This window comes from Scophthalmus maximus, chromosome 4 (assembly GCF_022379125.1).
Source record: "Scophthalmus maximus strain ysfricsl-2021 chromosome 4, ASM2237912v1, whole genome shotgun sequence".
NCBI classification, from domain to species: domain Eukaryota; kingdom Metazoa; phylum Chordata; class Actinopteri; order Pleuronectiformes; family Scophthalmidae; genus Scophthalmus; species Scophthalmus maximus.
This window is the reverse complement of record NC_061518.1, coordinates 7,450,554-7,472,655: the sequence shown is the minus strand read 5'-3', so window position 1 is coordinate 7,472,655 and position 22,102 is coordinate 7,450,554. Positions and strand designations below refer to the sequence as shown.

Below are 22,102 nucleotides of genomic sequence, written 5' to 3'. Positions count from 1 at the left end.
GTGACTCATTCCATGTCCATTCTGCAGCCTTTTTAATGTTCATATAAACCCCAATAAAGACCAGACATGTAGAAATAAGAAATTCAATTTAATCCAAAACAGATAGTAAGAAGTGATTGAAATAAAGGTTGTTAGGTGGAGTGGTTAGCACTTTTGCCTCACAGCAAGAAGGTTCTTGGTTTGAGTCTCGAACCCAGAACCAACCAGGGCCTTTCTGTGTGGAGTTTGCATGTTCCCCCGTGTATGCGTGGGTTCTCTCCGGGTTCTCCGGCTTCCTCCCACAGTCCAGAGACATGCAGAATGGGGTTAGGTTCATTGGAGACTCCAAATTGACCGTAGGTGTGAATGTGAGAGTGAATGGTTGTTTGTCTCTGTATGTGGCCCTGCGATAGGCTGGCGACCTGTCCAGGGTGTACCCCACCTCTCGCCCAATGTTAGCTGGGATTAGCTCCAGCCCCCCCGCGATCCTTAAATGGATGAAGCGGTAGACGATGGATGGAAGGATGGATGGTTGTTGGGTGGATGTAATGTATTGCCTTATTCTAACAATCAAACCTTATTTGTGTTGAAAGACAATGTCTATAGCATTAATGTTGAGACATGCCAAAGCATTAATGCAAAATTGAAAAGAGAATTCTTCAGACAATATGCAATCAACTAAGATGTTTGTTTTTTTCAACATGTCAAAAAAAAACATGGCACAAAGACAGAACTTCAAACAAACCATTCAGAAGATTCACAGGCGACTACCAAAGCTGCAAAGTGGCCTCCACCGCGTCACCAATCATAAATTCTGTCTACAAGTGACACATTTCCCACGAGACGCTGCACTGACATCAGCTTTGGGATAAACACAACGACATTTCAGCCCTCTGATGCGCTTTGATAGTTCTGACACTTCACATGTGGTTGATTCCTTGGGAGAGTGTGTCAGCCTAACAAGGGCGACAACCGCACATGGATCAATGTGCTGCTCAGTGAACACACACAGTGCCCACACACACACACACACACACATACACACACACACACACACACACACACACAACACTCACGGACCTTTAGTGTGACTCTGAGGCGAACTCAGCAGGGCGGAAGTGTTACTGCTAGTTATTTTTTCTACCTCCTGTTGAGGCAGTTTGGGGAAATTGTTGTACATATTTAAATTATTGAGTTGCTTGTGAGGAAAACTTTGGAATGTGTTGCAAAATATAAAAACTTTACACCATTCGACGAGGGGTCAAGCCTAACTTTCTATAGCAGAGGTGAGAGAGAAGAAAAGATGAATTTGACATATGCCAACAGTTATTGTTCTAAAATGCCAGTATTATTTGTGTTTTCACTTTTTTGTCTTATTTGATAGTGCTGTATATGTTATAGTTCTTTATAATAAATCATCACGTTAATATTATACACATATACATATATTCAACTGTACCTTTCGCGGTGGTAACAGAGCCCTGTTAAAAATAAGCCTGCTTAATTGAGATAACACTGACCGACCCTCAATATCACAAGTGATGTCAGTAACGTCACGATGTGAAAAAAGTGTGTTATGAAATGAAAGGTCACTGATTACACTGCTTATTGACTTCCTGCAGGACAAAATGTTGTCTTTTCTCACTTGAAGTCTGAAAGTCACACGTGTACAAGATGATGACGGGCTTTACACAGTTTGAAGGACAATGATGGACTCGGACGAATGTGATGTTGAACCTTGAAATCTTTAATGTAGCGTACATCAAGATTTTGTATACTCATAGACTTTGCATTTTTCAATGGAGAAGTAGAGATAACTTTTAAAACATTTGAGGAGATCAACCCTTTTTTATGTGGAAAAATAAATCTGACGCACGTTGTCTTGTAGAGTTCATCATTCCACTGCTGTTTTGTGAGTGCTCCTCTACAGGTTGACTTAATAAAAGCTGAACGTTATAACTGGCACTCTGGCCTTCTGTGTATCTGTCCCAGCGCTACAATTTATTCATTTATTTTCTGTCATTTTCAGGAGCTACAGGGAAAGTCTCAAAGATCTACCAGTCGATCGCAAACGACGGGTTGGTGACCACTGATTTAAAGATAGTACTTATGTGTGTGTGTGTGTGTGTGTGTGTGTGTGTGTGTGTGTGTGTGTGTGTGTGTGTGTGTGTGTGTGTTTTGTGAAAACATGCCTGGAGACCCTCTTCTTAAATTAAGATTATTAATCTAAATTCATTGTATCTACTGTGGAAATCTTGCAAGTATAACCGTGAGAGGTGCTCGTGCAGAAATCCTTCTGGCATCATTAGGTTTATTTATTTATTTAATTTTAATTTTACTGTTGTCATGTGCTTCTGATCTCATATTCTAGATTTAGCATGAATTAACAAGGGAAATGCACTGCAGGAAACATTCCTCCTGAATTCCTGCAGGAGGCAGGATTAATCTTCTTGCAGGCTTTGTGCTGAATTAACTCTTAAAATGTATTGGATTTGTTCATTGTCCTTAAAAAAACACACTGACAGACGTTTATCTGCAGGTAAAACGTTCATATTTCATACACGTGTTGATGTGCTAATTTGTTTTTTTCTTTCAATCCTTGCACTAAAGCAACAATAACTGAGCCCTATTTGCGTTCCAGCGTGTCCACAGAATGAGCCTGACATATTCAGTAGAAAGTTGAGACCGTGCAGGACAGAAATTTGGCGAGGAACTCACACCACAATTAAACAAACACTATCCAGACTGAATTATGCACCCAGTCATCTCAACCCGGGCACGATCCTGTCCGTCCGCGGAACACCAAATTAGGAAATTGTGGTTTGATATTGTGACTGTAAATCTGTGTGACAGTGCAGAATAATCATGTCCAGTGAACACAGTGGCGCTGAGACTATGCGATGTATACACAGGACCAAGACCATAAACAAGACTAAAGCACAAAGCTGCACACAAGGATCCACTGTCACTATGCAATTTTTATGTAGAGAGATTTTAAACTAAAAATTTCTATTTATGTCTTAGGATCTTTGTTCAACTGTGAGAGAAAAGCATGATGCCGTATTTTTAAACCAAACACAAGCAGTCGGAACCGTCTCTTAATTTGATTTAATAGTTATCAACAACTGCAAAAAATGAACACATTACAAATGTGATCTCAAACACACCCACTGCTTATTTCTCACACTGTGTACAACGGGGAAAGCTCAATAAACAATCTGTTTAAAGATTGAAAGAACTTTTTTACATTTCACAGTGATCACAGCACCTGACTTTTATGAATATACACATACAGATATGGTGCAGGCAAAATATTACACATCAATAATCAGTAGAATATCCATCGATATAAAACATGTCACATTTTGGAGCACATAGAAAGAACATTTATATATATATACATAAATATATGTATATGTATATATATATAATGACAGCATCTTTTGTTTGATATAGTTGTGTGTCCTGAAATCAGAAAAAGTGTTTGTTTCCCATGGATTCATTCCACTTCACATGTAGTTTCATTAGATACGATTGTTGTTCACAGAAGCAAACTGCAGTGGTTTCGTGTCATTACTCAGTAAACACGGTCAAAGTTGGTACTTGTAACTCTGGCATCACCACTGATGTCATTTATTCATGGATTGTATTCACATTGTCTCTTTTAAGTTTTTTTTACAAATCCAATTATTGTCTGCACGAATTTGAATATCTCCTACAGATTTATTTTAACATATTCACATAAGTTGATTCCCAGCGAAAAATAAATAAATAAATCCGATCCTTATTCTTCTAGCGCCATGAGGTGGGCATTTCCTTTTGAGTGAAACCAACTGTTGGATGGATTGCCATGATATTTCATGCACACCTCTCTGGATAAATAACTTTTGTGATCCCCTCCACTTGCCATTGAATATCTTTCCAATAAGTTATTTCTTGACCAAAAATCCGCCAAAATAATAACATTCCCATCGGCCTCCGGCTGTACTTTGTATTCAGTGTTAATCAGCCTATGTTAGTATATCCTTTCATGCTAAAATACTCAAAACGACTCCTCCAGTGGTATCGCGCCAACCTTGGTTTTGACCTTGACGCATAACTGTGCTTGTCGTAGGATACAGAACTGGCATGGCTGTATAGACTCTTGGTCTTTGGCTCTCTAATGACGAATTCAGGATGTGAAATTAGTTCTGAAGTCCTGAGCTGTGATTACTCATCAGCCATTGAGAGCAATATCCTCCGAATAAAGTTTCTGGAGAAAAAAAAAGGAATACGCTACGCAAAGATATTTCACAGACAACTTAAATAAGACCCAGTGTTTTCTACACATATATACGTTACCAAAAGTGGTTGACTGGGGATGACCGATTTGTCTCAAAGTGGAACACGGTGCGAATGCATTACTCAGAGAACTCACACACACACTCACACATAGTCCTCCTGATAGATCTGTCTGCCATTGATGATGCTCAGACTGGCCACGGAGTAGTGTGTGCTGCGGACGGAGGTCACGCGCGTGTTGTAATGCGTCGGGCTCTGTGGCGAGCGTTTGCAGTTCACGCGGCAGCAGCAGCACAGCTGCCGCGTGAACTGCTTCTTGAAGGTCTTGCTCAGCAGGTAAAGGGCGAAGGGGTTGAGGCAGGAGTTGGTGAAGGCCAGGATACGGGCGACGACGCTGCACACAAAGTGAACCAGGGACGTGTCCACCTGACAGGTGAGAGACGGGGGATGGAAGGTTGAGGGAAAAGATGGAGAGAGACAAGTAGAAGTGTGTGTACATCAGTATACTCATACAGATACAAATATAGAATTCTGATATGAAGATGCTCGGAACAAACAAGAAGCAGAATCGTTTGCAGCAATATTGGTCCCAACTCCTTTTATCTGATTCGACTCCCACTGAATTGCTTTTTTTTTTTTTTAAACAAATTTGTGCAATATGTCATAACTATGACCATTTCAAATTTTTTTAATGACACACCATTTTAGATTAGTTTCCAGTTATCGACACAGTACCCGTTTTAAGGGAAAAACATTGCAATGCTTCATCCACTGTTATTGTCAGGATCTTCCCTGTAAGGACTTTGCCTCTGTGGTCGTTTTGATACCTTCTGTTTGGACTGGGTTTTGAATTTGAAGTTGCATTTCATTGTTGGATTTGTATCTAATTTGTTTTGGGTTTTTTTCACTTTCAGTTCTATAGTTCCTGCTTTTCCTTTGAAATTTCTTTCCTTGTGTGTCTTTGCTGGATTTACTTCTTGTGTTCGTCAGAGTTGCGACTTCTGTGACAGTCTGCCCCACCATGATGTGTTTCACCTATGTTCAACTATCCCGACCTCCCTTGAGTATTTACTCTCTGTGCTCCCCAGTCTTCTCTGTTGGTTCCTCTGTTTTTTTGTTCCAGTTTGTTCTCGTTCTGTTTCGGCTCTGATCCCTCACGTTGCCCTCGCCTGGCTTGGTTCTTTTGTACCATTTGTTGCAACCTGCCTCCGTTTGAGTTTTGGATCCTCTGGATTTTTCATTCCTACGTTCTTGCCACCATTTGAATACAAATATTGAGATACAGACAGCACTTCTGCATTATACTCCTTGTGAGAAAAAACAAAAACAAATAACCAGGTGAACTTAATCAGAAGTATTGTCAATAACTGATTTACTCTACCTGGGAGTAGTGATAGGAGCGGTACAAGTAGATGACGTGACTGGGAAGCCAGCAAACTGCAAAGAGACCAACGAACACCAGCACTGTCTTGGCCAAGCGCTTTCTTGATTCAACCTGTGGGGGAAACAAAGAGTAATGCTGGTAAATAAGAGACATTAAAACATTTTTAAAAAGGTAAAAAATAACGAAGATTAAAATAATCTTTAATTTAAAAGCAACTAATCTCCAGGGCTGAAACTGCTGCCGACTGGTTTTTAAACCAAATGCTTTCAAATCAGCCACGAGTCCATGTCCATGTTTGGTCTACATTACGGGCTTTATATAAAAGGTCTAAATGTAACTAAAATGAATTTTTCGAAAACTGACTAAATGAACTAAAACGACCTCAGCATATCCCAAACAGGGTTACCCTGCCGGTGACCGTGTTAACACTGGCCTGTCGTTGTGCGTGCACGTTGCCCTCCACAGGCAGGTTTGAGGCGCTCCTCAACAGACTCCTGGCTATGAAGGTGTAGTACACAGAGATGACCGACAGGGGGATGACGTAGAAAATGAGGAAGGAGGCCATGGAGTGGATCTTGGGGTGCAGGTCCCCGGCGTGGGGATAAGGCGCGCAGGTGGTGAAGCTCTCGTTGGTGGAGGCGATGGTGAAGGTGTGGAGGTCGGAGAAGACGGCCTCTGGGATCGCCAGGACCAGGGAGAAGAGCCAGATGAGGGCTGCCCTCAGGAGAATGCTGGCAGTGGTGCTTGATGTTTGGAGGTCCAGGGGCTTCACAATGGCCTTGTACCTGATAGATGAGATGATCGAGGTAGGTAGGTAAGTAGGTAGGTAGGTAGATAGAAAGATAGATAGATAGATAGATAGATAGGTAGGTTGGTAGGCAGGTAAGTAGGTAGGTAGGTAGATAGAAAGATAGATAGATAGATAGGTAGGTTGGTAGGTAGGTAGGTAGGTAGATAGATAGATAGATAGATAGATAGATAGATAGATAGATAGATAGATAGGTAGGTTGGTAGGTAGGTAGGTAGGTAGATAGAAAGATAGATAGATAGATAGATAGATAGATAGATAGATAGATAGACAGATAGATAGATAGATAGGTAGGTTGGTAGGTTGGTAGGTAGGTAGGTTGGTAGGTAAATAGATAGATACATAGATAGATAGATACATAGATGAGTAGGTTGGTAGGTAGGTAGGTTGATCGAAAGATAAATAGATAGATAGATAGATAGATAGATAGATAGATAGATAGATAGATAGATAGATAGGTAGGTTTGTAGGTAGGTAGGTAGGTTGGTAGATAAATAGATAGATACATAGATAGATAGATAGATTCAATTATAGTCGGTTTAAATCAGTTTAAATGATTTAAATCAGCTAAGAGGACAAAGTACGATCAATATTAGAGAGGAATAAACACCAAAGAGATACACTTTCTGACCATTTTGACTAATGCAACTGATTTTTAATGTAATAGCCGTATGACCCATGTTGAACATGAGGCATTAATATAGAAAATGAGGGGGAATGAAAACAAAGCCATATCTGTAACATCAACCCTGTGGTGATATGAATATTTGAAGGCAGTAATGATTACTGCAACCTTTGAGCAGGTTTGGCGGTCTGGTGAAAAGAACAAGCAGGTTATTCAAAAGGCAATGAGGTACCTTTGTCTTTTATCCGCTTCACTACCACAGTCATTTTAATTTCTGCTTTAGAGACATTTTGTATAAATCAACCTCATAGCCCTTTTTAGAGGCTGTGACGTTTTCTTCTCTTCCGTCATACTGGCAGGTGTTTATAATACTAAGTCTTGATCTAATCTACTTTTTATTGATATACATTAAATGGGCTGGAAAAAATATTAGGACTTCCTGTATTATCCAGCGAAAAATCCAGCCTCCAAAATGACCATAGAGTTGACCTTCATGATTTAGGACTCTTGTATTAGACTGCATTAGTTACAATACATTAGCTTTGGTTGGACATCACAGTGATGCAGTGGTTGGCACTAGTTGTCTTGTTCTCTCCGTGGCTGTGTGGGCTTTCTCCCAAAAAAACATGCAGGTTAGGTCAGCTGGCGATAAAAAAAAATGCCCATATGTGTGAATGTGAGCACGAAGGGTTGTCCACCTCTACAGGCACCGTGTGATAGACAGGCAACCTGTCCGGATCGTTACCTATCTTTTCTAAAAATAACTATTAGAAGATATAATGACAGAACATTTTGACAGTATCTAGGCAACACGGCTCGGGCCATGGAAACCACACACTCACTACAGATCCTCCTCATGCTTAAAAAGTTGCGTAAACATGCAAGACCAGCCAGAAAAGCACACACCCTTTTTTTATACACACAGATTTAAGGTGTGTGGTATTACGATAATAATATTTCCACTACTTGCCATATAACAACATCCAAGGAGCTGTGAAAGTATTCACAGATTACATTCTGGGTTTGGCGGAGACGACCCTCAACCTCTACAACAGCAAATCGAATGCGTAGCACAGGCGCTCACCAAAGACGTCCACGGTGATTGGCTGCTGACAGTGTCACAATATATGTACGGCTCATTTTATATAAAATTGTCATAAAGTTCCACCCATTGTGGAAGTCGTATCAAATTGAGTCGATTTTTTTTTCTGGGTTGATATGTTGAGTGCATTTGGCTGTGTAAGCCACGCCTACAATCATTTTGCAATCAATTAGTGGTTTGTCGAATAGAAAAAGAAATACAGTGTTTTCAGATTATCCAAAAAATATGACACACCAAGTTTTGTATGATATATTTTATGATTTTTGTTTCATGTTTGATTCATTTGGTTCATGTAGTATTTGGTTGTTTCTAATATTGTGATGCATTTTCACTTTTTGTTTGTGTGTATGTACATGTGTGTGGGGGGGGTTGGGGGGGTGATCGCTGATCCATTTTCCTTTATGATGTAACACTTGGTCCTTACTGTTCTCTGGATAGTAACTGCATTCCTTCTACTTTCAGGTTGTGGGTAAACCTAAAAGGCACAGGAACAGTTCTTTCAGTAACACTGAGTCAGTATAAATATCCAGTGTTATTGGAATAGGACGTCCGTCATTCTAGTCTGGGGCATCTCCGTGCAATTTAGATACAGTGCTCACCTCCCCTCATGCAAATGGTCCTGCTAAAACATTGTCCTCCCTGACACTATTTCGCAGTGGCAGTGTTGCCTGTGACTGGTTTAAAGAAATGTTTGTTCCCCCGGTAGCAGAATGATAAGACTGCAGCCAGGCCATTCTCCAGCGCTGACCCAGAGCTGTGGAGAGGTGTGGTTCTGTGAGGGAAGACGAAGGACAAAGCAACGGAAGCGAATCAACGGAGTGGCAGAAGCCTGTGTCGTACTGACAGATACAGCGGATTAGTGAAGAGAGAAATGTCAGGGGGAAACCCGTCAACACTCACCTCTTCAGCAGCCGTTTCACATCTGATGCATTAACACGCTCTAACATTTTGAGCACCTTCCTGTTGCTGAAGGATGCAATTAAAATTATTGATTACCAATAACACACACACACTAGCTTGTCCAGCTAAATAAAGTTTAATATCTGGGTCCTGGAGAGCATCTCCTCAACCGCTTCTCCAATTTGTTCACAAGGAAATGCAAACTGTAAACTTGTGACAATAGCAGAAATCCAACTTTCTTTGGAACAACACATCTTATACAGTAGAACTAGAAGCTTAAAATGGTTAAGTTCAAAATTTCAACTTTGTTTTTATTTAGTTCTTCTTTCAAATTGAGCGAGGGCCCTGATAATAAATATCGATGACGGTGATTTATGTGCCATTGCCAGTTCCGTCACAATTAGGAGTGGTGGTAATCCTCTGCAGCAACAATAACCAACAAGTTGTGGGGTTTTCTTCGTCTTTCTTTTCCATGCTTGTGAATAACAGAGATTTTTTTTTAATAGAACCATTTATTACAACATCTTTAATAAATTGAGGTTCAATTTTCACCCATGAGCCTGATATGAGGTGGTTGGATTTACTGTGATCTGAACTGATTCCATGTAGAATAAAAAAAAAAAAAATCCTTTACACTTCAATTTAAGATTAAATAGACCTGACCCGTGTGTCCATGATGTGGGTGTGTGCTGTTGCAGTTTGTTAGTCAGAAGTGGTGGGCAGGCGACCTCTTGTGATCCAAAGTGCTCAGAATATGATTAAATAATGACATTTTTTAAAAATTGTGTTGTCACTTACTGTTCAGCATCTAACGTGCATTTTGCATGTTATATGGAGACTGTGTGTGTGTGTGTGTGTGTGTGTGTGAGATATATATATATATATATATATATAGAGAGAGAGAGAGAGAGAGAGAGAGAGAGAGAGAGAGAGAGATTATGGATACAGGGACAACAGATGTAGTCTCTTAAGAGCAGTATAATGTGTCATAGAGCATATTTACATAATTGTATTCTCCTGAGTTAAAATGACAGAGGAAGCCTCAAATTAGAGTATGGATGTATCTGAAATAAGATCAGATAAGATAAGATAAGATGAGATAAGATAAGATAATTAGTCCCACTACGGGGTAATTTGCCATAGAGCCAGTGCTGTAAAAAGGACACGTCTTAACATAATTTCAAGACCAAAGTTTGAGTTCATTGATCGTCATTATTAATTGATAATTGATTCTGGAGCAGCTGGTGCCTACACCGCGTCCTTCCTCACCTGTCAACAGCCCTGAACAGACGGACGCCAGCTTTGTCGTGCGTAATAAGTCCCCGGATCAATACGCCATTCAATATTTGCCCGTCGTTTCAGTGACAGGAGAATGTTTTGTAATACGGCTCGCAGACATCATGTAATAAACAACAAAACAGGAAAGCGCTGTGTGTTATCTACAGTAAATTGGCTGCCGAGGCCATTTCCACAAAATGCCCTGGAATCAGTTAGAAAAAAAACAAAAAACAGGTTACCCCCCCCCTACCTGTCAGCAGAGAGGGCTGTGAGGGTGAACACCGACACCCCGACCGAGGTGAGCTGGATGAAGGGGATGACTTTACAGCCCACTCGGCCGAACAGCCACGTCTCTGACAGGTAGCGGCTGGCGTCCACCGGAGCGCAGGTCACCAGCAGCAGCACGTCCCCGAGCGCCAGGCTCGACATGAAGAGGTTCGGCACGTTGCGGGTGGACTTGGCAGAGCAGAACGTCTTGATGAGGGTGATGTTGCCGATCAGCCCCGACACGCTGATCACGCCATAAACGGAGGCGATGGCCACGCCGGTGGACCACATCGTCCGCGCCGGTCCTGTTGGAGAGGCGCGACGCGACGCGACGCTGCGCCTTTGGATGCGGACGCTCTCCGACAGACTTGTTTGCAGATACAGGCTCACACCCGAATCGAGCAAAACACGGGTAAGTCACTGTGCCATACAAAACTGCACTGTGGTGACTAGTTTGTGTCCAAAGTTCAGAGGGACTGCGCGTCCTCTCCGGCGTGGAGCGCGGATGTGGGTATGGTCGGTCCTCCGCGGGGGCTGTCACCCAGTGCGCTCAGCGTCCGCAACACGCGCCACCACAATCGATATGAATATCTGGGATATTGAAGTTACGAAATGAAAGTATGCAGTGGTCGATTTTAGAGACAGATAAAGCTATTGGTAAAAATAAAAAAAAACATGATTTGCTTTATAATTATAGTTTGTCTTGTCATCATCCCACATTTTTCCAGTGTTGGATCGTAATTAATATTAGAAAATTAATGTTTTGTGGTTTAACTGTAATCAAAGTGAACAAGCACAAGATCCCCCCATAGTGTTTTATCTCACTTGGCCTCTCACTTAAACATCTAACTCTGGTGACACAGCACTACACGTTTTGAGACAAAGCTGCATTTTTGGGGAGTTGTTTTGTGATTTTGTCTTTTTTTTCCCTTTGCCCCCTTATTAGACTGACATACAAGTATAGGATGCACAGTGAGGATGAAATGACGTCAAACGACCCTTGGTGGGCTCGAACAAAACATGGTATGATGACATGGCCAGAGTCTCAATCCATCACACAGCCAGACTCTGTCGTCTCTCCTGCAGGACCGACGACAGAATCATGGTGCTGTTGGATCTAAAACCGCAAACCTCACCATCGATTTCTGATGTGACAGAGACAGTGTCGCAATGGGAAGCACATGCATCATCTGAAAGTTTGACTGCAGTGCAGTCACAAGGTTTTTTAGTAATCTGCAGTGGGGTGCTTCAACCTTTTCTTTCATATGCTGATTCATGTATCAGCACGTTCCTTCAAAAACAGAAGCAGTGTTTTTGTCCAAGGTTATTTATGCGAAATAGAAAATCTCCCCTAAGTTTATTTTATTCCAAAGAAATCCCACACAGAAAAGAGTGAGCGTGTCACCTATTGAGTGAATCAGGGGATTGTTTTATCTGCTTGTAGAACTCCAAGTCTATTATTTCCCATCTCATTCATTTGTGGAGCTAATCAGTATTTCGTTGTGTGATAATTTTCTGATGAAAAGCTGGAAGCTCAAATGGCCCTCTTAACTCTCTCGTCTCTGCTTCCCCCCACTTATCTGCGAGTTTCTGCCACAACCAATCATCCTGATAGGGAGAGTGTTGTTTTCAATTGAAATGCATGGCACTGTTGTTGCAGACTGCCAACTTGTCCAGAGTGCACCTCTTAGCCAGTGTGTGTTGTGACAGACTGTGACACTGAACAGGACGGAGAAAAGGTGATATTTGCAAAAAAGTATCTTGTGTTGTACGAGCACACCGAGCCACGTGCTCTCCGTCTGCCCGTATAGCTGGACCGTGGTACTGGGGTGATTAAGACTGAATACGAAGAAACACCTGAAAATGATGCTAATGTTATTTGTTTTGCATGTGTATGGTCCCTTGGAAAAAATGATCAGTTTGACCAGATGGTGGTGCCAGCAGCTACAGGAAAATGCAAGGGAAGGCATAATTCTGAGGAAGGCATAAGTGTGTGTGTGTGTGTGTGTGTGTGTGTGCGTAAGGTACCAACTGTCATTACAATAGTGTGGCTATAAATTGAGTTAAGCAAATCACTATCACCATTTAAATTTCCAAAATAATCATTTTACTCTTACACCGCTGAAAACAGTACGATAAGAATCTGCGGCAGACGGTCATTTGAAAATATGACCCATGTCAAAAGTCCAAAAGGGACTGAGATGCATTACCCATCGAGTGAGTCATATTATTCTCCTTAAGAGACAGTTTACGAACAAATGAATTTACCCAATTCCCCTGGGGCACAGAGGGTTTCTACAGAAAGCGATGTCTCGGCTGCCTCTGCACAATGAACCTTCACAGGTAGCACAGATGGGAAAAAAAGGGGCCAACAGACCAACAGCAGGCCCTCAAGTAGAGACATGATCCATGTAAGACCCCCCTGCAGGGGATGCATTGAGACCTTTCTTCAACATAGATATCACAGACACAAACACAGAAAACAGCAATGACCAGTAATCCAGCGGGACGTCTTATGTGCCACGGAGAAAGAACATCTCTAATCCCTATCTCTCTCTCTGGGGCTTGTCAGCAGCTGCCAGGCAATGTTACGTGCTTTAACTGTGTGAGATACCAATGGAAGAGGTGCCCCGGGGTCCGCAGTCATTATGTGGAGGCGAGATAAGACCGCCAGAAGCACAACAGATGAAATTGGTTCAAGTGTTTAGCAGAGGAAAACGAGGGGAATGACTGAGAGACCAAAAAGAAAAGAAGCATGGAGGTGAGAAGATGGTAAAATCGACGTATCGATGAGAGAAAACACAAATGTAGGCAAGAAAACACACTTTTTTTAACCCTTGTGATAAAACAAATGAATAATTTATACAGGGGAAACGTTTCTCAGGCACAAAATGTCACATAAATACCAAGCAAAAGATGCTCCAACTATGATCAATACTTATGAGTGGCACAGCGGGAAATTGAATTGTCCTTCGTTGCCACATTGACGCTCTTGTGAAACAAACATGTAACAGACTTCGGAGGCAGCGGGTTTCACAGCAAACCTTAACCTTGACATGACGAATGGGCAACAAGCTCAATCTTTTCAAACCTCATGCAGCCTCGAATGTAGCTGGGATTAAGGCCCAGTGTTTCACGTCTGCTTCACAGTCGGCCGTCAGCGACGGCACGCGAGGAAAAGAAATTAGATGCCACAGGTGTCCAAGTGAGATCTACAAGACAAGCTTATTGTAAATTTGCACACGTGTGTCTTAAAATGATCACTAACCTTTGTTATCAAACATTATTTCTAATCCCCATGTCATGTTACCGAGTGGGAGTTTTGTTTTTATAGTGCTCTGGGTTACTGGTTATGTTGGGCCTTAGTACAGAAACAGTGTCGTGAAGTCAAACCACTTGCTTTTACCACACTCCTGTACAGAAAATCCAAAGATGCAATGGCACGGCACGGAAGCACGGTACAACTGAAACCATAACGCTTAGTTTTCGGTTCCCTTAAAATCTCATTGTAGGAGAATATAGGTTGTGTGTGTGTGTGTGTGTGTGTGTGTGTGTGTGTGTGTGTGCCTCCAGGTGACGAATCCCCGTCGAACCAGTTTGACAGGAAGAAATGCTTCTCTTGTTCCAACAGTACACATCAGCTTTTTCTCCTGCGCCGTAAACAACAAGTGTTTGGGATTTGTCAAACCTTCAACACCCTTCACCGTTCTATTGTAACACGAGGCGCATCGTTAAAAACAGAATGCATGAATACAAATCATTCTATCACCATTTCTGCCCGTGCGGAGCTATTGACACCATAAGCCTTTAGAGTTGAATATTAAAAAAAATGTCTGATGTGTGGACGTCTTTGATTATGGAACCAAGGTTTACGGTTGAAAGAAACCGATTGCGATGAAACTTCAACCCGGAGAGAACTCCCCTGAGCAGCATATCCCTGGAAAAGTCAAATCCACTGGACGAGAGGACACAAGCAGGGACACGTCAGGCGGGGCGCGGCAGGAATGTTACCCGAGCGGCAGCGGCTGCGCTGATTGGTGCGGGGCGCCGTCGGTCACCCGGAAGCGGCGGGAACATCACCTGCACGCGCCGGGCGGCTCCGGTCCCTCTGGTTTCACGCATTTCAAGTAAAGGCCGGTTTCTTCGACGGTGGGTTCGAGCAGGAGAAGGTCGCGGCCATGGAGGGGAGTGCTTGCGGCGTGGCTCTGCTGTGTGCGGGTGAGTGCCTCTGTGATAAGTGGCTCTTCGTGTCGGTCTCCGCGAGCTGCCACACCTGTTTGTTGGCCGCCACCATTTTATTTTATTTATAAAAAAGAAAAAGAAAAAGCGGAACAGGCCCATGGCAACCTGTTAAATGCAGGTGACTCATCTCATTAGTTTAAACCGATTTCTCTCCAAATGAAATAGACAAGCTTAGATTTTGCAACTTTCAAATTATGATTCAGATGCAAATATTCACCTGTGCGGGTTTCTTTCACCTAGATCGAACAAATCTAACAGGTAATAAAAGAGCCGTGTTGTTGGTTCCTTGTAAAGCCTATGAGCCTCTGTTGCTGCAACCAACAGTTACTTATTATCAGGGCCATATTGAGGCATTTCCTCGATCACTGGGTGAATCATTTTGTCCATCAATCGTGATGTTTTCCTGTCAGTTTTAGTTGGGACATTCAGCGCACAGTCACTTCCCCTCACTGTGGCCCTGTGTTGGCAGTAGAGCTGCAGCAGCTCATCGATTAATCGATTGAATGATGATTTCAGCTTCTTAAATGTGATTTTTTTTTTTTGTTTTCCTTCTGGTTTCTCTGCTCATCTGTGACAGTAAACTGGATATCTTTGGTGTGTGGACGGAACAAAGCATCTACTTGCGGGGTTTTTTTCAGCATTTTATGATATGTTATGGACCAAACAACTAATCGGTTAATCGAGAAAATATTCGACAGATTCATCGACTACGTAAATGGTCGTCAGTTGCAGCCCTAGTTGGCAGAAATTGGAAGGTCTCGCCTCTGAGCCCTCGCCTCAGGGTTTTCACTTACAGTTAAACAAGGTGTGTCCTGTGTCCCCGCACTGGTTTGGAGTCAGTGAATCGAATGTCTTGGAAGCTATTGAAAATGGTTTTTTTCTTGATACTAATATTCATTTAGAATAGAGCCTCAGTGCCAAAGACTGGGTGATGCCAAGTGAGAAAAGTGGCGCTTCAAATGGAGTGAATGTCTGTCGAATATCCAACCTAAATCCTCTGGAATAGCTTCAACCAGTTTGTCTTTTGTTCTCTGTGCTGTGTGTGTGTGTGAGCGCGTGCGTGGGTGAGAGGGTGGGGCAATACGTTTGTTTTGCGAAACAAAAAAGTTGAATCATTCACAGTGAAGGAGCATGCAACATATTGTTTTTATTCTACCGTCAATTATGTGCAAATGGTTATAATCAATGTGATTGATCCTTTTTTCTTTTTTCTTCTTTTTTTTTAACCTGTGACAGTGTTGTCCAGTGTTGGTGCCCTCCAAGTAAACATCCCGCAGGAGGTATATGAGGTTGCCCGGGGCGACAACATCACACTGCCCTGCGAATTTAAAACCACCAATCCAACCTCCAAACTAGTCGTCATCTCGTGGTCTGCTTCGAATGTCAGTATCTATTTCTCTGTCTGTCGTTCTGAATCATCATAATCCTAACTCATCAGTGTTGTGGATCAAAAACAGAACTTTTTCTAACCCCCTTTTAATGTTCATCTGATCTGTTGTTGTCGTCGTCCAACAGGCCGTGATTCTCACCTACTACACTGCTATAGGAGTGGACATCAAGGCAATGTATGAAGGTCGGTTGTCCGTGGACATAGACGTCCCCGCTGGAAAGGCCCACCTCAAACTGTCTTCCGTCACGCTAGCAGATAACAAGGTGTTTGAGTGTCGAGTCCAGATCCCCGGTGATGATGAGGGCAAGCCGGCCGACACTGCACGTCTGGTGGTTCTGGGTAATGTTGCATTTGTGTTTGCTTTACATGGTTTTCAGTTGGTGTTTCTGTTTTCATCATATCAAATATTTCACTGTGAGTATTCGAGGCATTAAAGCTCGGTTAGTGTGAAGTTTAACATTATCAATGTTTTCCTTTATGTAAGCTTTCGCAGTTGGTTATTGTAACTGCGATTAAGTGAAAGTGCAGAATCCTAAACTGGGTGAAGAGGGAAAGCTTTAAGGCGACGCATGTTTCTTCCATATCCACAAAGCCACAAGCTTCCCTTTTGTCTTTAACGGGGAAAAAATGGTTTATTGATCAACTTACATTTTCCCCAAAAAATTGCCTCACAAAATTAATCAACATAAAATGTTGGTTGTGTTAAAGATTCAAAAAATATCCAAGGCACTCAACAATTTTGTCAAGCACTGGCTGTGGAAGTGTGTAATAAAAAGAAAAAGGGGAAAAATAAACATATTATGCCCAGCAGATTTCGACCAAAGGTAATATCAAGTGGCAACCCACCGTGACGTCACCCATTGGTTTGTGAACTGACGTTTTGAAGCCTTGTGTTTAGCATTTTGGCCAGCGCCACCTTGTTGTTGTTTTTTTTTTAACCAGAAGTAACCATTTTTGGTGGAGAGGACTTACTGAGAGCTCGTCCACTGCACGTCCGCCTACACCCGCAACCATGCACCTATTGGACAGTACTAGCTGTCAATCACGCGGTATCCAGGCCCCAAGGCATACCATGCTTTATGGGCTATTTTACTAATAATTGGACCATAATTTACAAAATAAACATGTATTGAAGAAGACTTGAAATTAGAGCTTGAGACTATAAACTCCGCTGGAAAAAGTTTACTGATGTTATAAATCAAGTGAGAAGTTGAGGCATTTTTTTCACAGACTTCTATAGAAACTGACTTCTTTTTGAAACCAGTGAAGTTGCCCTCTACAGGTCATTTTAAAGAATACAGGTTTCAGGCACTTAAGATATTTGGCTTCACTTTCCGGACGCGATGACTAAATCCATTTTTTATGTAAGGTCGGTACAGTCAATAACAATAACCAAAATTTAACTCTGAATCGAGTTTGAATAAAGAAGACACTTCCTGTGTTAATAGTTTATTCGTCCGGCATCTTTATTTTACAACACTAGCTGTATTCTAAAGCATTTAATCGAGAGAAAATACAAGAGGCAAGCACGGTCACGCCTCACCGTCAGAAGGTTCTGGGTTCAAACCAGGAGACCAGCTGGGCTCTGTGTGAAGTTCGCTTGGCCTATTCCAGAGACATGCATGTGAGCATGAAAGGTTGTTTATGTCTGTCCGATCTATAGGCATAGTCCACCTCAGCCCAGTGTCAGCTGTGAAAGGCTCCAGCCCATGTACGACCCTCAAGCATAACCCAATACAGCTAATGGATGGATGTGAAGAACGTATTCTATTACTCATATATGCTACTAAAGAACCTGTCGTCACACAAAATCTTTTATTGTCAATTTTAAGCACTAATCACAACTTATTTTTGTGTCCGTTCTTCCAGTGGCTCCGTCTAAGCCCGTCTGTAGTATCCAGGGTAAGGCAGAGTATGGCCAGAACGTCAACCTGACCTGTCTTTCTGCGGAGGGCTCCCCACCACCCACTTATAAGTGGGATAGTCGTGACGTACGGAACATGCCTCGAGTCGCAGCCCCCAGAACCACTGACAGTAAGTATCACTGACACAGTTTCCTGAAGAACACAGAAGAAAAGTTTTACTTGCAAAAATGGGGACTGGCCACAATCTGGATGAGACTCAAGTCACGTTCTTCACCTCTCGTAATATTTTCAAGTACATATTCACTGTACATGTGACTGACAAACTTTTCTTTCAGAGGGTGGTGTCCTGTCTCTTTACAACATCTCCAAAGATTCTTCAGGATTCTACACTTGCACCTCAAGCAACAAGATCCGCTCCGCTGCATGCAACATCACCCTTAAAGTCATGCCACGTGAGACACCGTCTTATATCTGCTTTTCCTGTACAATCTGGGAAAGCATTCACAATAAATGCGTCTTTGCAATTATTCCATCGAAACATCCATTTTTGTGTTTTTCTTCTTCTTTTAACTGGGCTTCTGTCAATCCTGCAGCTTCCATGAACTTTGGATCCACTGCAGGAATCATTGGAGGAGTTGTCCTTCTCCTGATCATACTCATCATCGTCATCTTTTGCTGCTGCCGCCACAGGAAGAAGAAGAAAGAGGAGGAATACGCCATGGGGTAATTCCACCTTAAAGAGTTTGGTGCAAAAATTAAATAGCTCTCACCGCAAAATTATTTTCTATGAGAAAATTTCATGTTGATACAGCACATTTTATTGATTAAGTTTCTTAAAAATTACCGTTAAAAATAAACTAGAATCACAGTTTAGCGGTTTTACTGTGTGCCTCCCCCAACCAGGCAAGAAAAGAAAATAAGGTCTCAATCTCTCCTTCATGTTCACGAGAATGGGACGGATAGACAACACAAAAACATAATGACTCTGACCGTGACTGTCATCGGTGTGGAGGCATAAATATGATAATTGCAGTGAAATTAAGGAAGTAAATGTGACCTATTCACAGGACCAAATATAGTTCACCCCCAAAAGAGTTGTACATATGCTAAGATACAGAACTGAAACAAAAGCAGGTTTAGGGCTGCTTTTAAAAGAAGGCAGAGTCACAGAGTCGCAAAACATGTCAATGGGGAGGCATGTCTCTTAGTAAAGACACTTTTTGAATTTCCAGGATAGAGGCACCTGAGCCAAAACCTAGGGTTAGCCAGAACTCGCCCTATCTGACTGTTGTATGTCCACGTTCCAGAGTCCGCGGGGAAGAGTTCCACGACAAAGAGCCGTCTCAAAATGGCGAGAGTCGCCAAGCTGATGGGCAGGAAGACCCACCCGGTGATCGCAGTGACCGCCATGAGGAACGGAGCGAGCGCGGCTACGACGATCGGCGCAGCGACTACGGCGATCGGCGCAGCGACTACGACGATCGGCGCAGCGACTACGACGATCGGCGTAGCGACTACCACGACCGCCGGAGCAACTACGATGATCGCCGCAGTGACGTCGACGTCACTGCGGCGGTCGATGACCGCCGTGACAGGTACAGTGATCGCAATGAGCGCTACGACGACGAACGGCGCTACAATGACCGCAGAGACCGCCGCAATGATGACGACGACCGCTATGATGAGCCCTATGACGATCGTGATCGTGACAGACCACCCGTGCCAAGCAATAAACCACCGAGGAGGGACTATGACGAGTAAGGACTCTCTACTAACCACTGTCTTCTACCTTCTACTTCACACTCCCGATGTGACCTAATTGGCTCAAACAACATTTTGCCTCAGTAGACCAAGCTATGACATAGTTGGCTAAAAAATTTTTTAAACATAATCTGCTATCATATGTTTGAGAAGTTGAACAGTTTTAGTTTGGGTTGTTTATCACGGTAACATACCTTAAGTGTGACTTGAAGCAGGAGACTTAGACGATCAGTTGGTGAAGGAAACGGAACAAAAACAGTGTCCAAAAAACCCACATGATAAGTTTTTAACAGGGAGTGGGGTGGGTGGGTGGGGTCAACAGTTACAATCACTCTAGTGAAAGGCGCAGTAAGCGATTTTAAACCAGTACATGTTTTGTAAAAATCTAATAACGCTACGACTCAGGGGTAAAATCATAAATAAAAACAAACAGACAAACAAGCTTTTTTCCAAAATCGCTTACTGTCGTTCTGAGGGGTGAACACAACCCAGGGCAAAAATTTGTACCTTTGTTGTGTAGCACAACTCACATGCAAATATTGGGAACCGAACAGGCATTTCACAGATTCCCCCAGATCCAAATTATTTTTTGTAGAATATACCACACAAGTGTGTAAATTCAAGTTGACGCAGCTCAGTCCTGTTCCAAAGTGGAGACACAAAAATTCTGTGAGACAAAGATGTTGCCTGATCTGTGGAAGAAAAATGTGTACTTCAGACATCATGTGGAACTATAAGCTTTAAACTTAATGTGATAAAAAAGGATGCAAGGCCTTATGACTGTACATGTTTGTCTATGTTTAGGATGGCTTCCGCTGTTGGGTGTAACTGGTGGTAGTTACTGGGTTTTTTTTAGGAATCTACCATCACACATAAGAAAAGGGCTTCGGTTTTGTGTCATTCTTAATGCATATTAGAATAACTTTTGAATGCTGAGTTAGATATTCTCAATTCTTGAACAGAAACCACCAGTCTTCTTGTTCGTTCTACTGAGTTACTTTCTCAGATTTTTTAAATCTATTTTTAAACCATAATATTATAGAAACTAGAATGTCTGTTGATTTTCTTTTTGTAAATAAAGACAAAATGATAGTTTTAATGTCTCAACGTCTCGTGACCATTTTTTTGCAGGTTTAAAATGTTCCTGTGTCGGAGCGTGGCATTGTTACAATAGTGTATTTGGGGTCAAGGGTCTCTATTTACAAACTCACAATCTCTACATTCTGTGGGTTGTGTCTCATTTCAAACATGGTTACCATGATTAGTATCAAGTGCATGCAAAATAAAATAAATATTGGGGTTAAGGTCTCGATAAATGATCATCTTGAAAACTTCACTTTCCTGGTATCATCAGAAATCCTCCTAAGTTTGAAGTCAACCGGGTGGCGCTGTTGATGAGAGAATGGAAGGAAGACGGTGATTCTTCAGTTTATAGTTAGATTTTCTGTATTTGTGAATCAGCGCATTGAGTTCCATTTGTAAAAAATGAAGCTGATGAAATAAGATGAATAAAGCAGCTCCTCTGAATCCTGAACACTAGATGGCAACACATCACCTCAACAACTTAATTTTTCACATGAGCGCATGGACTTAATGTGGATTGTAAATTAAAATATGAATATACATGCATTACTATTTTCTATCATCATTGTCATTATTATAATCATTGTATAAATACTCATTAAATCATAACTATTCAATATGAAAATCATCTGCAGTAGTTGGTAGTATTGATATTTATTATCATACAATTATCTGGGGATTCATTCAATGTAATTTGGTTGTTTTAAAAAAATAATATTTTACAATGCCCCTCACCCTGTTTGGGACTATATCCTCCCGTTTCCCTCCATCACCGCCACCATCCATTGTCTCAAAGTAGACGCTCCCACCCTTCTAAGTAAAAGTTGCACAAGTAGTACCGGATATGTTGTCATCCGGACTTCAAAATAAAATAATGTATACGAAAAAAAACGAGCTTTAAAAAATATGACAAGCTGGTGTGAGTTTCGTTGTTTTTCAAAGCATATCAACTTTACTTATTTAAACTCTACTTGACTCTACCTGAAAGTGCCACTTATACTCATGTAAAAATTAAACATAATTATTTGAAAATATAAAATGTAGTAAATCACATTTAAGTTTCATAATTAAAACATCTCATCTTCCAAAAAATCTTTTAATACTCATACAGTATATTGTCCCCTCGTGAGAGCGTTT

General features: G+C 41.9%; 2 protein-coding genes and 1 long non-coding RNA gene across 3 annotated transcripts; 1 reads left to right on the top strand and 2 right to left on the bottom strand.

The window, feature by feature from the left end:
• Positions 1 to 3,355: 3,355 nt before the first annotated feature.
• Positions 3,356 to 11,189, bottom strand: LOC118302284 (gastrin-releasing peptide receptor). Its single transcript, XM_035628319.2, has 4 exons — positions 10,608 to 11,189; positions 6,078 to 6,429; positions 5,642 to 5,755; positions 3,356 to 4,686 (listed from the first exon to the last, which is right to left on the bottom strand). Exons 1-4 carry the CDS (start codon positions 10,913 to 10,915, stop codon positions 4,405 to 4,407), a joined length of 1,056 nt encoding a protein of 351 aa, XP_035484212.1. The 5' UTR covers positions 10,916 to 11,189; the 3' UTR covers positions 3,356 to 4,404.
• A 3,484-nt stretch (positions 11,190 to 14,673) lies between these two features.
• On the top strand, positions 14,674 to 20,985 carry LOC118302730 (cell surface A33 antigen). Its single transcript, XM_035629111.2, has 7 exons — positions 14,674 to 14,842; positions 16,103 to 16,248; positions 16,382 to 16,595; positions 18,126 to 18,290; positions 18,457 to 18,573; positions 18,715 to 18,844; positions 19,429 to 20,985. Exons 1-7 carry the CDS (start codon positions 14,803 to 14,805, stop codon positions 19,880 to 19,882), a joined length of 1,266 nt encoding a protein of 421 aa, XP_035485004.1. The 5' UTR covers positions 14,674 to 14,802; the 3' UTR covers positions 19,883 to 20,985.
• On the bottom strand, positions 20,687 to 21,760 carry LOC118302731. The gene is made up of 2 exons (XR_004790623.2): positions 21,701 to 21,760; positions 20,687 to 21,270 (listed from the first exon to the last, which is right to left on the bottom strand). It is a non-coding gene; the product is annotated as an uncharacterized LOC118302731 (long non-coding RNA).
• Between the last annotated feature and the right edge of the window lie 342 nt (positions 21,761 to 22,102).